General features: G+C 56.2%; 2 protein-coding genes across 6 annotated transcripts in view; one reads left to right on the top strand and one right to left on the bottom strand.

Moving 5' to 3' along the window:
* KCNH2 (potassium voltage-gated channel subfamily H member 2) overlaps nt 1-13452 on the bottom strand; it is a 62779-nt gene that overhangs the window by 37495 nt on the left and 11832 nt on the right. Inside the window, exon 2 of one of the 3 annotated variants that reach the window (XM_032394286.1) lies at nt 10630-10755. The exons of the other annotated variants lie outside the window; for them this stretch is intronic. The gene's annotated coding sequence lies outside the window, so the exon portion shown is untranslated. The remainder of the gene's footprint in view (nt 1-10629; nt 10756-13452) is intronic. 3 annotated transcript variants of the gene reach the window in all.
* NOS3 (nitric oxide synthase 3) overlaps nt 7058-13452 on the top strand; it is a 19752-nt gene continuing 13357 nt past the window's right edge. For 2 of the 3 annotated variants that reach the window (XM_032394281.1, XM_032394283.1), the window contains exons 1-8: nt 8262-8471; nt 9768-9870; nt 10196-10344; nt 10560-10722; nt 12012-12103; nt 12194-12335; nt 12535-12674; nt 12780-12954. In XM_032394281.1, coding sequence (XP_032250172.1) covers nt 8311-8471; nt 9768-9870; nt 10196-10344; nt 10560-10722; nt 12012-12103; nt 12194-12335; nt 12535-12674; nt 12780-12954 — 1125 coding nt within the window. In that variant the 5' untranslated portion in view covers nt 8262-8310. Of the gene's footprint in view, nt 8472-9764; nt 9871-10195; nt 10345-10559; nt 10723-12011; nt 12104-12193; nt 12336-12534; nt 12675-12779; nt 12955-13452 lie in introns of all 3 variants that reach the window. The other variant, XM_032394280.1, reaches the window with a different exon arrangement.

Here is a 13452-nt window from a genome sequence, read left to right as displayed (position 1 = left end):
GGTCAGAGGTGATGGAAAGGGGCCTGTTTGTTGTGTAACTTTAGGAGGATCACTAAATCTCACTTTCCTTACCTGTAAAATGAGAAGACCAAAAAAGGTGATCTCTGAGATCCCTTCCAGCCCCAACAGTGAATGATTCCCTTAATTCTACACAACCACATTCCCCACCCATTCATTTTCCCTCAGTACCCATCTCCACCTCCATCTCCAACTCCTGCCTCTGCCCTCTAATCCAGGTGACCTTGAGGCCAATGATTACTCCACAGCTAGCACCCTGGTCCATCCTACGTATTTATTTCAGACCAAAAATAAGTGGAGTGGGGGACCCATAAGTGTAGGTGAGAACACCCTCAGACCCATCAGTCTCCCACTGAAGCCTGCTGTGTGCTCATCACCACAGGGTCTCCTGAAAACAAACAGACATATGGTACAGACTCCACCGCAAGGAGTCCATCATTTAACTGGGGAGAACTAATGAGCATGAATGTTATGAAAACAATCTGGTGTGACATTGTGCTGCTGATAATAGGTTCAGGGGAGTTCAGAGGACGGAGGGCTCTGAGTGGGTTAGGGCAGCCAGGAGGGCTTCCTGGGAAGGCTGGGTCCTCCTGGATGGGCAGGGTTTTCTTGGACACAGAAGAAGGGCGTGAATATTTTCATTAAGCAAAATCCCAACGGGAGTCAGATGTGGAGTCTTCCCACCGATCTATTTACCCCCAAACGACAAAGAAGGGAGGTCAGTTTAAATTTCCTCTGCTTGGGAACTTAACAGCCATCTGTCCCTAAGGATGATTTAAGGATGGAGCTCGGCCTCCTCAGACACAAGCAGGGGCTTCGGTGAGGCTCCAGAACTTAGTGAGTAGTAGAAGTTCCAGAATTACGATATAGGAGGCACTGATGGGGAGAGAGAACCTGATTATAAAGGCAGAACTAGGGCACTTCCTAGAGGCTGAATTTGCATGTGTTCCTTTGAAATAATTATTTACTAAGCACCTACTATGGACCTGACACTGTTCTAAGATATAGTTGTTGTTGTTGTTGTTGTTCTTAAATAATGTCCTCAGAGCTTGCAAAACCAGTGCACTGTTTGACATAGACTAGGGAGTTATTTTTGGGTGTTCTGACAGACTAAAAAATATTAAGGAGCAAATCACACTTTGGTGCCACCCTGCCAGGGAAGCTGGCCTGGCAGGAGATCCCAAGCTCTCTTGGCTGCTCAGGTCCAGCAGGGCGGGAGGCTGTCTCTGTCCAAGGTGCTGAAAGCCTTCCATGCCAGGCTCGGCAGGAAACCAGGGAGGGCAGCTCAGGTGAGCAAGAGAGAGGGGCCCTCCTCCCGACACAGTGAATTATACAGTCACCTCAAACCATGAAAATGCATCTGTAACTGGACAGTAGCTCCAGGAGGCAGCATACGGTGAAGCAAGAGCTGGTTTTGCCAATTGGTGCTACAAAGCCTCAGGTCTCACTTCCCTATGCCCCAAAAGTGCCTTAATCCCTCACCCCCACCCAAGTCATCAAGGAAAAAATATGAATCCTCCCCTGAACTTTACATTTGAAATTCCTTGGCTTTTCCTTGGGGGTTTGTGTTGCTTCATGAAATATTAGAGCCGGAAGGGAGCACTTTCATATTTTAGATGAGAAAACAGACTCAGAGCAGTGCAGATCCTTCCTCAAGTTTGTGCCAGCGGTTAGAAACAGAGCTGCACAAGAAGCAGCTCTCCTAATTCTTAGTTAAGTGATTTCCCACCCCACACACCAGACCAGGTCAGGGATTATATACCACATATAACAAGAGTTGAAAGAAATCAGGAATTAGGGGTGCCTGGGTGGCTCAGTTGGTTAAGCATCCGCCTTCAGCTCAGGTCATGATCTCAGGGTCCTGGATCGAGCCCCACATCGGGCTCCCTGCTCAGAGCCTGCTTCTCCCTCTTGCTCTGCCTCTCCCCTATGCTAGTTCTCTCTCAAATAAATAAATAAAATCTTTTTAAAAAAAGAAAAAGAAAAAGAAACCAGGATTTCAAGGTGTATGTATGAGAGAGAGAGAGAGAGAAAAGATACAAGACCCAGAGAATTCTAGATACAGAGGTAGCTATGTCAGCTCTCCAGAACTATTCCCTGTTCATTCTGCTAAACTCATCAGGCAGAATTCAGAGCCTCCCCCAGCTTGGGAGGGAGGATGAGCATGGGAATGCTAACCCCAAACTAGCTCCACATCTTGAAGGGTAGCTATCCCACCCCATGAATCATCAACCAACATGAAGGACCAGAAAAGAGAACTCGGGTCCAACCAGGTCTTCCACTCCACCATCTTCCCAATCTACTCACAAATGATTATCCATCACTCTGTATGTGTCCCATGCTGTAAGAGAGGCCTAGAGAAATAAGGACATATAATCCAGCCTCTGGACCTTGAAAAGTTCGCACTTAGTTGGGAAGAAAAAGTGCTCACATGTGAATAGATAATGTATTGCAGGGGCTAAATACAATGAATGGCAGCCAACAAGAGATGTCACATGGTCCTAGATCCCAAGTGGCAAGAAGTGGTGCAAACCATAAATGCTTTGACTTCAGAGTAGGAAGAGATAATTTTAAGCCTGGAAGGGAAGGAACGGCTTTATAAAGCAGGGTTTAGGGAAAATTTGGCTGAGTGGCCAGGACACCTCATCTCTGTCCCTCTGGATGATAGCAGTCCAGACTGAGGCCTTCTTGTAGGAAGACAGAGCTGGTGAGGGTGTGAAGGTGATAGCAGAAGCAGATTATGTGCAGGGGCCCAGAATGTCCAAGAAGAGAGGATTCAATTTTTCTCCCCTGAAAAAGAAAGAGCTCAGGCGCTCCCTCTTCTGGATGCACGAGGCAGAACAGCAGCTAAATCAGGCTCCTCTAGGCACTGAGGTTGGCCAGTTCCTACGGCAGCCTAGGCTGGAATTTCGGAAGCCAGAGAACAGAATGGGAACCCCAAGAAAGGCCCACATCATCATCAACAGCAAATGTACCAGGAACATCTAGTTTGCTGGTCACTGGGAGTCAAGGGGTTTATAATCCAATTGGGAGGGCAGGAAGACAACACAATGGCTAAAGGTCTATCAGGGTTTGGGATCAGGGTCTCTGTATTTCACAAATCAATCTAGAGGATCTATCTATAGGCTTCTCCTCTCCCCCTGGGTTAGAGAGAGGGCCCGGTCCCTCCCCAGGGCACCTGAGAAGCAGGCGGAAGGGGTTCTGCCCAGCCAGTCCTCATGACGGTTGCTATGGAATTACCAGGCTGGGCACACTTGATGCTCAAAGGCCCAGTTCCCAAGAGACCCAGCACCACAGCAACCACACCAGGAAACTGGGCCAGGCTGAAGGGCTGGAGGAGAAAAGAGGGGAGGCCGGAGGGGGGAACGGGGGCAGGCCTGTCACACTGATCCCTGACAACTGTGGCCTTCTTTGAGGAGCCTCCACTGCCTACATCAGGGGCCCCCATGATCATCATTCAGGAGACCTCAGCTTGACCCTAAAAACTCCCCATTTTCACTCTGGATCCCAGGAACAAAGGGCAATTTCAAGTCCCCATGGATGTGAAAACATTCATATCCATCCTGATGTTCTCAGTCTAAATTAGCTTTTTTTTTTTTTTTTAAAGATTTTATTTATTTGACAGAGAGAAACACAGCGAGAGAGGGAACACAAGCAGGGGGAGTGGGAGAGGGAGAAGCAGTCTCCCCGCTGAGCGGAGAGCCCGATGTGGGGCTCGATCCCAGGACCCTGGGATCATGACCTGAGCCGAAGGCAGACGCTTAACGACTGAGCCACCCAGGCGCCCCTCTAAATTAGCTTTGAAGGGACAGGAACTAGAAGAGGAGGCAGGTCAAGGAGGGAGCTCCAGGAAACACTGCCCAAGGGCACATACATATGTGTGATATGTGTGCTTACACATATGCACACATACACATACATATTCACTCATATATACACACATTCACACACATCCATACACACTCACACATGTTCCTACTTACAAACAGACACACACACACAGGCATGGGCACAAAATCTGCTCAGGGCTCTGGCTCAGCAGGAAGAGTCTAAACCTCCAGGAGAATCAAGGCCTGGAGATACCCAGGTCTCTCTCAGGAAGTTAGTGCAAACTCCCCAGGAGTCCCGAAAGGCTGATAGTCACGGGTCACTCAGGGCAAGGTCTTAAGATTCTCAGAGGTCTCTCTGCCCCCTCACTTTCCTACCAATCTGAAAGCCAGGAGACAGAAGAGTATCCAGAAAAGGGTCAGCGTGCCCTTGGGAGCCCACCTGGGGGACAGGGGCGGCAGTTACAAGCTCCAGAGTGAGGCCCCTGCACTCTTTCCCACAACTCCCCAGCAGCGGCTGCAACTGCCTCCTCCCTCAGGAGCCATGGCCCCTGATGCTCACGCCTCCGGCTGTGCTGAACATCACTCCCTGTGCCTTCGATTCACCCTACCTGGTATGATCTGTGCAGAAGCAGGGAGGTTTCCCAAGAGAAGATACCCCTGTTCTCCTGGAATGGGCTGGTCCCAGAGTCATCATCAGGACCTCCAGGCTTATGCAAATGAACCACTTCAGGGTCCCAGAGGATTAATGTGGACCCCCACCCCAGCTGGGTCCAGAGGCACGTGCCGCTGGGCCCTTGCTCATTCTGGGTATCATTGTCTAGGGACGCCTGAGCCCAGGCCTTTGCTCCAACCTCTTCTTTTCAGCTCTCTGCTGCCCTCATGTGGCTTCCTCAAGAAGAGTTGGGGCTGCATGATGGCTCCCCAGTGCCCGCTCAGGAGCCCCTTTTAGAAAGGCAACATCTCCCACTGCCTGACTCCTAAATACCCCAGACCCTGCCCAAAGCCCTTCCCGAAATATCCAGTTCCACCTTGCAATCGGGAAGCTGGGCAAACCTCTCAGCTCCCAACCCAACCTCCCAGCACAGCATGAGTTACATCAGACGGAGGCTCCTCAACTAAAGCAGGGCTGCTCCCCTCCCTCTGCTGGCTTCCCCCCCTTCCCTTGCCTCCTTTTCCCTCAGCTCCCCACCCAGGCCTTGCCAGCAGGCAGGAAGGAAGCTGCTCATAGTGGGGAGGGTGGGGCACTTCCAGCTCACACTGAACAACTCCGGGCTGGGCTATAAAGAGTCAGGGCCTTCCGCTCCCGTCACCCGCCACCCTCCACAGCCCCCACAGCCCCACGCACCCCCTTCAAGGCCAGAGCCTTCCCTCCCCCAAGGTCAGGGCATCCCATCTCAAGCCCTGCCCAGGGCTCTGCTTTGAAGGGAAGACAGGAACAAGATTTACCTCCTTCTAAAGGAGGAGCCATGGGCCTGGCTACTTACCCACAAAAGGGTCTGTCACCTGCACTGACCAAGGTAGATGGGGGTGGGGTCTGGACCAGCCTTCCCAATGGCAAAGAACACAGCCAATCCCTGAGACCCAGGGGCTGGGCTCCCAAAGACCTTCCAGCTCAAAATCCCACAATTCAAAGCTAAAATTGCTTGCCTCTCAGTGGAACTTCAAGTCTGTGGGTCTTGAAACTTTTGTCTTTTCAGAAATTACTCTTCAAAGTGCGGTTGCTAATAAGAGCAGTGGGCCACTGAGCCGCATAAGCCTTAATGCCCTAGTAGGGATGACAGACAAAGAGCAAGGTGGAGAGAGACAAGACTGGGCAGGGCCCTGGGGAGGAAAGAGAAAGGCCCCATCTCCCCATCTGGAAGATTTGGGAAGGCTAGAGTCCCTCGATGGAAGTTAGGACACCGGGGCCAATGCCAGCCACAGCCCTAGGAAAAGTGGGAGAAGAAAACCTTCCCAGACAAAGCCTTTCTGTCTCTCCTTTGACTCTTTCTCCTCTTCCTAAAACCTCTGCCATGGCTCCCTTGGCCCAGATCAACATCAATACAGCCACCAGTGCTGTGTGGAACTGTCCCCGATCTCCCTGTGGCCAGAAAGTGCCCCATCTTGGACATCTCATAAGGGATTGATTGGGGGTCGTGTCTGCGAAAGATAATGGGGAGGCAGGTCTGATATTTATGGAAGGAGAGAAGGAAGAAGAATCAGCGAAGAAGAGGCTCGGAGCACAGTGAGCTCTGAGAAGCTCTCTGCCAGGCCAACAGGGCTCCGCATCAAGACTGGCCACAGAGGAGTGCCGGCTGGGCAGAACTGGCGAGCCCACAGACCCCCCCACGGCTCAGGGAAGCTCCCAGGGGAGCATGTGGCCTTGAGCCCTGGGCAGGTTCCGAAAGCAGGAAGTTCCTGTAGCAGGTTCTCTCTGGAAGGGAGACCTGGGCAGGTTACCTCCAGAGCTGCCAGGGCTGAGCCATGAGGAAGAGGAAGAAAGATTCTCTTTAGTCAGAGGGCAAAGGGTGAGATCGAGGGACAGCAACAGGCAAGGGCCTGAAAACTGTCTGGGGATCCATGAGGAAGCCCCTTTGTCCAGAACAGAAGGTGTGAGCAGCATACTTGGGAAATCGAGGGCTGGGCCAGGGTGGTGCTGGGCTTTGGCCTTGGGTGGAAGGATTCAGGGAGGGCCAGGGCAAGAGGTAAGCCCTGCTTTTGAGATGATTCTAGCAGCAGTGGGAAGCACAGAGGGGAGGGGAGGTCCCAAGGTCAGGAGACCACCGGGAGTGGCTTTGGTAAATGGTGCAGGCAACTGCTCAGGAGGACTCAGCATCTGATGCTTATTGTCACCTTGTCCCTGAGGAGGCCAGCCACTGCTCCATTACCTGCAGTGTAGGCAGAGTCCTTCCCGGTCATGTGCATTTTAGGTAGTGGCTGAATGGGAACCAGAAATGGGGTCTGGTGAAAATGTCTGAGAGGTAGGGGCCTGGATCCGCCTCCTGCCTTGCTGGGAAAGGGGGGTGAGTGGGGTGGAGCCTCAGGCTCCGGGGCCCTAGGGACAGGTCTGGACTGAGCATAGGCCTTGTGCTTCTGACTCCCACCTGCCCCTTTGTGAGAGAGGGGCAGCAAAGCTCTCCAGGTGTCCAGGAGCTCAGGCCTCTCCATGGTTACAAGGTCCCCTCGTCCTCCTCCCTCCAAACTGGCCGACCCTAACTTCTTGGTATGACCCCAGAGCTCGCAGCACAGCCTGTTCCTTCCGGCTGATCCGCCTGCCCGGCTCCCACCCAGGCCCACCCCAATCTTATCCTCCACTGCTTTTCAAAGGAGTCCAGCCAACACAAATCTACGTGTTTGTTTGTCTGCCTGTCTGCCTCTCCCAGTCTCTGCCTATCCCAGTCTCTCAACTTCCGTTTATTGCCCACAGTTTCTCTTAGTCTCTGTGGTCTCAAATCCATGAGGCTCAGACCCCTGCAGACCCAGATGCCCCTGCTCATGGACTTTCTCCAGCCCCCCAATGGCTTAGAACTACAAACCCCAGTTTGCACGACTGCCCAAGGTACGTGAAGAGAGCTGGTGTGCACCATCTGCACTCTGGGAATTGTAGTTTCCCTAGCCCCATGCTCTTGCTAGGGCTCCAGGATCTTCCCAGTGGGCAGTCCCTGCTCAGCACTGACTGCTGGGTCTATCTGCTGACCTACCACCCCCAGGGAAGCATGCGTCACTGGATGACAGGGTGGGGGTGGAGGCCCTGGATGGCAGCTTCCTGCTCTTTTGTGTCCCCCACTTGAGTCATGGGGGGCGGGGGTTCCAGGAAATTGGGGCTGGGAGGGGAAGGGATACCCTAATGCCAGACTCAAGGACAAAGGGTCACTGCATCCTTGCTGAACTGTATCCCCAAGATCTCCAAAGCACTCCAAGGTGGGGGTCCAGGAGTGCTTAGCTGTAGACAGGGCAGGGAAGGAGAGCACCTGCAGGGACCCTAGAGGTCCCTGTGGTCACTCAGAGTCTGGGAACCATCCCCTGATGTTGACACAGTGCTCACCTCCCCCCCCAACCCCTCAGAGCAAGGCCAGCCCGGGCAAGGTGGAAGTCCTCTGCTCCGGCCAGACAACACGCAAGGACCTCTCTGACCCTCTGATTGTCCACCCTGCCAACTCCACCCCTACCCCCTACCCCCACCTACACCCCCACACACACCCCTGCTCCTGCACTCCAGCCCCAGGGCTCCAAGAACACCTGGCTTCCCACTTATCAGTCCTAGTCCTCTGAGCGGAACCCAGGCGTCCGGCCCCCACCCTCTGGGCGGGCATGGAGCCGAGCCTTTAGAGCCTCCCAGCCTGCCTTGTTCCTGTCCCATTGTGTGTGGGGCAGGGGCGGGGCAAGGGCCAGCACCAGAGAGCCCCCTCCCACTGCCCCCTCCCCTTCCTAAGGAAAAGGTCTGGGCTCTGCTTGGAGGGCCAGAGCTGAGGCAAGGCTGAACATGGGCAACTTGAAGAGTGTGGGCCAGGAGCCCAGGCCCCCATGTGGCCTGGGGCTGGGCCTGGGCCTGGGGCTGTGCGGCAAGCAGGGCCCTGCCTCCCCGACCTCCTCAGAGCCCAGCAGGGCACCGGCACCCGTGCCCCCACCAGCACCAGACCTCAGGTAAGGGCCCGGGCGGCTAGAAGCAGGGGGCAAGAGGGAGGGCGTCAGGCCCAGGAGCCCCGGGCTGGCAAGGGCTGGAGCCTGTAGCTCAGCCGGGAGGTCCGGGGCCCCCACACAAAAGGGCTCAGTACAGAAAGAACAGGACGCTCAGGGAGGCTCAGATAAGAAACCACGATCAGGACCAGCAGGCAACAGGTGAAAGCAGGGGGTAAGGGTGCCAGTTGACCAGGTTTGAGTGCTGCTCTGCTGCCAAGAGCTGTTTGACTCTGAGCAAGTCACTTAACCTCTCTGAGCCTTCATGTATATAGAATAAGGACAGAGCAGTGATTACTCCATGGAACTGTTATAAGTTTCTAGCTCATGGCAAGCCTTCAACAAACACTGATGATTATTTAACATAGTTACGGGAGAGTGAGAAGACCTGCTCACAGAAAGGGGAGAGAGTCGGCCCAGGAGACTCAGGCCCTTGGGGTGGGAGGCTGAAAAGACAGAGCAAACAGGCCTTTTTCCTCGACTCCTGGCCCCACCTCCTAGTGGCCGTCAACCCCGAAACTAACCTGGCATCCTCAGCCCCCAGAAGAGAGAAAGGGCAGCTGGAGGCCAGGTGGGGTGCCAGGCCAGGCAGCGTGGCCAGGGGCTGGAGGTAGGTCTGCGGGGAAGGCTCCGCACCGGCGCACCAGAGGTCCGAGTCCCTCCCTTCCTCCCCGACGCAGGCCTCAGCCTCTGGGAGGAAGTGATAAGGCCTCTGAGGCTTCCCTTCACACGATGGTTACTGTCAGGAGGGGTATGAGTGGGGAGGGAAATCTGGGCGGAGGAATCCCTGCGGGGGCTTCCCTCAGCTCAGCCACGGGCTCCGTCCCCCTCAAAGTAGGGTTCATCACAACTCCGGGGGTGGGACACCCTGCATCCAGAAGAGGCGAGGTGGGCCCTGAACAGGGATGAGGACCCAGCCTTGGGTCAGGGGCTCAGGAGCTCGGCGCTGCTGCCCTGGGCAGCCCAGGCTCTGGCGACACGGAGACAGGCGGGCCTGGGTTTTGAAGGGACCTGATCCTGCCCACTGGGCCTCTGGCAAGATTCCTAACTTTTCTGAGCCTCAGGTCCCTCATCTGTAAATGAGGATGCTGATACCGTCTACCTCCTAAGGTGGCTGTGAGGGCTGACAGAGGAAACGTAAGGAAGCGTGAGGCAGGCGAGCAATAGTCACTGGGGTTATTAATGTTGCCGGAGGGGTCTCTAGGGGCACATCCAGAAGGAAATACATTCCTCCCCCATGACCCCTCCCCTGGGTCCCAGCAGCCCCCCGCTCACCCGGCCACCGGACGGGCCCAAGTTCCCTCGTGTGAAGAACTGGGAGGTGGGGAGCATCACCTACGACACCCTGAGTGCCCAGTCACAGCAGGTAAGGCCGGGAGCCCTCTCCATCCCACGTCAGGGTCAGTATGGCTACGGCCAGTCCCCTCCTGAACTCAGAGACACTGGGAAGAGCCAGAGGAGCTAAGGGACACACAGGGGCCTCTGGTGACTCCTAGCCTCCAGCCCTTGCCCCAAGTCCTGCCACAACCCAGACCAACCTCACCCCGATTTCCAGTCCCAGCCCCAGCCCTCAACCCACACCTGCCGAGACCCACCCTCCCTCTGGCTCCCCACCCTGCCTCTGCACCCTGACCTGGTCCTGACCTCCATGCTCCCTGCTCTCTCTGCCTCTGCCCTCCACCCCAACCCAGGATGGGCCCTGCACCCCCAGACGCTGCCTGGGCTCTCTGGTATTTCCACGGAAATTGCAGAGCCGGCCCTCTCAGGACCCTCCACCCCCTGAGCAGCTGCTGAGCCAGGCCAGGGACTTCATCAACCAGTACTATAGCTCCATCAAGAGGTGAGACCATGCCTTGAGACCCACAGCCCACCCTTGTCCTTTGACGTGGGGCCCTGGTCCTACCAAGCCCTCGAAAGGATGATCACCTTCCCCAGGACCCACTCCCATCCCCCACCCTGACACCAGCACCCACCAGCCTCCCCCCAACACCCACACAAAGCCTGGGGAACCTCTCCCCCCAGTATGACCTTCCTTTGCTCCCCTCTCCACAACAGGAGCGGCTCCCAGGCCCATGAGCAGAGGCTTCAGGAGGTGGAAGCGGAGGTAGCAGCCATGGGCACCTACCAGCTTCGGGAGAGCGAGCTGGTGTTCGGGGCCAAGCAGGCCTGGCGAAATGCTCCCCGCTGTGTAGGCCGGATCCAGTGGGGGAAGCTGCAGGTGTGGCTGGCCAGCAAGCACCCACGATCGGGACTGGGGGAGAGAAAGGGAAAGGAGCAGTGAGGGCAGCTCCTGAGGACCCCCTATGGGGTCCCAAGCAGCGGGGAGATCCTTGCCCGTTCCCTCAGAGATTGGTACCCCTGGGGAGCCCTCAGCCCAATAGCTAACACCTGGTTGTTAAGCCCCATATCAATGCCTTGGCTGGCTGCGGAGAGAAACACCCAAACATGCTGAGTCAGTGAGGACAGCTGGGCAGTGATCAGGTGGGGGGGTGGGGGTTGTCTGAGCAACAGAAGCATTCTTCTGGAAAAGGCCCCTTGCTGCTGCTTCCCTGTTGGCCCCACTTGTCCAGCCCAATCCTCCAGCACCTTGGCCTCACACCCTCCTTCACACTCCCACCACTGGAATGGCCTAAGAGAAGCAAGCTGACCCACAGGGGAACTTAATCCATGACCTGGGCCTCCTTAGCTGTAGCTGGCCACCAAAGAATTTGGAATGAAGCCACATGCGCAGTAAATCCCCGAAGGAGTCTCCAGTAAAAGAACGATCCTGTCATGCTTGCATCCCCTTGACGTTGTTCAAAGCCCTAGCTCAACTCTGAGCCCATCAGAGCTTCCATATTGGATCCCACTCACTGCTACATCCCTTCCTTGGCCCCAGACCAGTCACTGCCACCCCTGCTGCTGTCACTAACACAAGCAGGCAAGGGGTCTCCCAGCTCCCTGCTGGTGGCCCCACTCAGCCAGTCAAGGTGCTTCTCCTAGCATCAGAACGTCAGGATGGGCAGATTCCCCGGACAGCCACCTAGTGCGGCCAACCACCTTCCCATCATCAGTGTGCTCAAGGAGAGTCTGCTGACTGGCTGGGGTCACCTGCCTTTGCTTGAGCACCGTGGGTAATGGGGAACTCACCACCCCCACCCCTAGGTGGCCTCCCTGTCACTTGGTGCCCTTCCCCAATCATCAGTTTGGCAGTGACTGGGTCCCTCCTCTGTATCAGGTACTGAGTCAGCTTCTGCAGCGGTGGGGAGATGTCCCAGCAAGGAGATAAGGAGCAGACCAGGATACATTGGGTGTGTGGTGTGCAGGGGAGGAAGGCGGGGTCAGTGTGGGTGCAGATGGTCAGGGAGGCTCCCCGGAGGAGAAAGAACCGTGACAAGTGACCCCGGCAGCCTTTGGAGGCTGCAGAGGAGGTGGCTACTCCCTCCCCTGCCTCCTCACCCTCTCCTAGAGCTGAGACTCAAGAGCCCTTCCCCCCCGCCCCCCATCCCCCTGCCTCGGCTGGCTCAGGTGTTCGATGCCCGGGATTGCAGCTCTGCCCAAGAGATGTTCACCTACATCTGCAACCACATCAAGTATGCCACGAACCGGGGCAACCTCCGGTGAGTGCCCCCTACACTGTGCCAGATGCCACCCCTCCCCGCGGTGGCAGTGAAGGCGGGGCTCTGACACCTGTCGTCCTCATGTGTCAGCTCGGCCATCACAGTGTTCCCCCAGCGCGCCCCAGGCCGCGGAGACTTCCGAATCTGGAACAGCCAACTGGTGCGTTATGCGGGCTACAGGCAGCAGGACGGCTCAGTGCGGGGGGACCCAGCCAACGTGGAGATCACTGAGGTGGGCACAGAGAGGCAGAGCAGGAGGAGGCCAGCCAATGAGGGCTCTGGGAGGGGGCGTGGGGATCCAGCCAAAGAGTGGCCGGTGGAGCAGGGAGGGGGGACTCTGAGATGAAGGAGGGAGATGCCAATGAAGGGGGTCCCCAAGGAGTGCAGGAGGCTGGGCCTCTCAGACCCACCTCTGACCCTGCTCCCCACAGCTCTGCATCCAGCACGGCTGGACCCCAGGAAACGGCCGCTTTGACGTGCTGCCCCTACTGCTCCAGGCCCCAGATGAGCCCCCAGAACTCTTTGCTCTGCCCCCTGAGCTGGTCCTCGAGGTGCCCCTGGAACACCCCACGTGAGCATGAGAGGGACTGGAGTCAGGTGGAAGAGGGGCTGCCGTGGGGTGGCCAGGCAGGCCAGGCTCCACAGGCAGCCTGATCCCCCGCCCGGACACCCCCAGGCTGGAGTGGTTTGCAGCCCTGGGCCTGCGCTGGTATGCCCTCCCGGCGGTGAGCAACATGCTGCTGGAAATCGGGGGACTGGAGTTCCCTGCGGCCCCTTTCAGCGGCTGGTACATGAGCACTGAGATTGGCACGCGGAACCTGTGTGACCCTCACCGATATAACGTCCTGGAGGTGAGGACCCGTGGGTAGGGAAGGGGATGCATCCCCTTTGGGCCGGAGCCTGTGACTCGCAAATAGGTCCCCACCCTGTCAGCAACTGGAAGAACCTGAGTGAGGCCTAGGCTGCCTCCTACACTAGAATTTTGGAGGGCTCCGGGACGGCGAATTTGGGGCAAAGGAGTGTACATGCGTGGGTACAAATATGCAGTTATTTTTCTGGGATCTATAGTTCTATAGCTTTCCTCAGATTCTCAAGGCAGATCTTGCAAACAATGTCATTTTAGAGACGAGAAGTTAAGATCCGGGGCAGAGAAGTAACTGGCCCAGGGTCCCTCTCTGCTCAGGGGTGCCTTTGCAGGCAAGAACCTGAACCGGTCCCAAACTAAGCAGTCTGGCCTCTCGATGGCCACCTACCCACCCTCACTCGTTCTAGTCATGAGTTCCAGACAAAGATGTTCTCCGTCCACTCCCCCCATACTTGTCCCTACCAATGCCTTGCACCCCCGCTCC

Source organism: Phoca vitulina, unplaced genomic scaffold (genome assembly GCF_004348235.1).
Source record: "Phoca vitulina isolate PV1807 unplaced genomic scaffold, GSC_HSeal_1.0 scaffold80, whole genome shotgun sequence".
Taxonomy (NCBI): Eukaryota; Metazoa; Chordata; class Mammalia; order Carnivora; family Phocidae; genus Phoca; species Phoca vitulina.
Note: the sequence above shows the minus strand (reverse complement) of the source record. Positions and strands in the feature narration are given on the sequence as shown.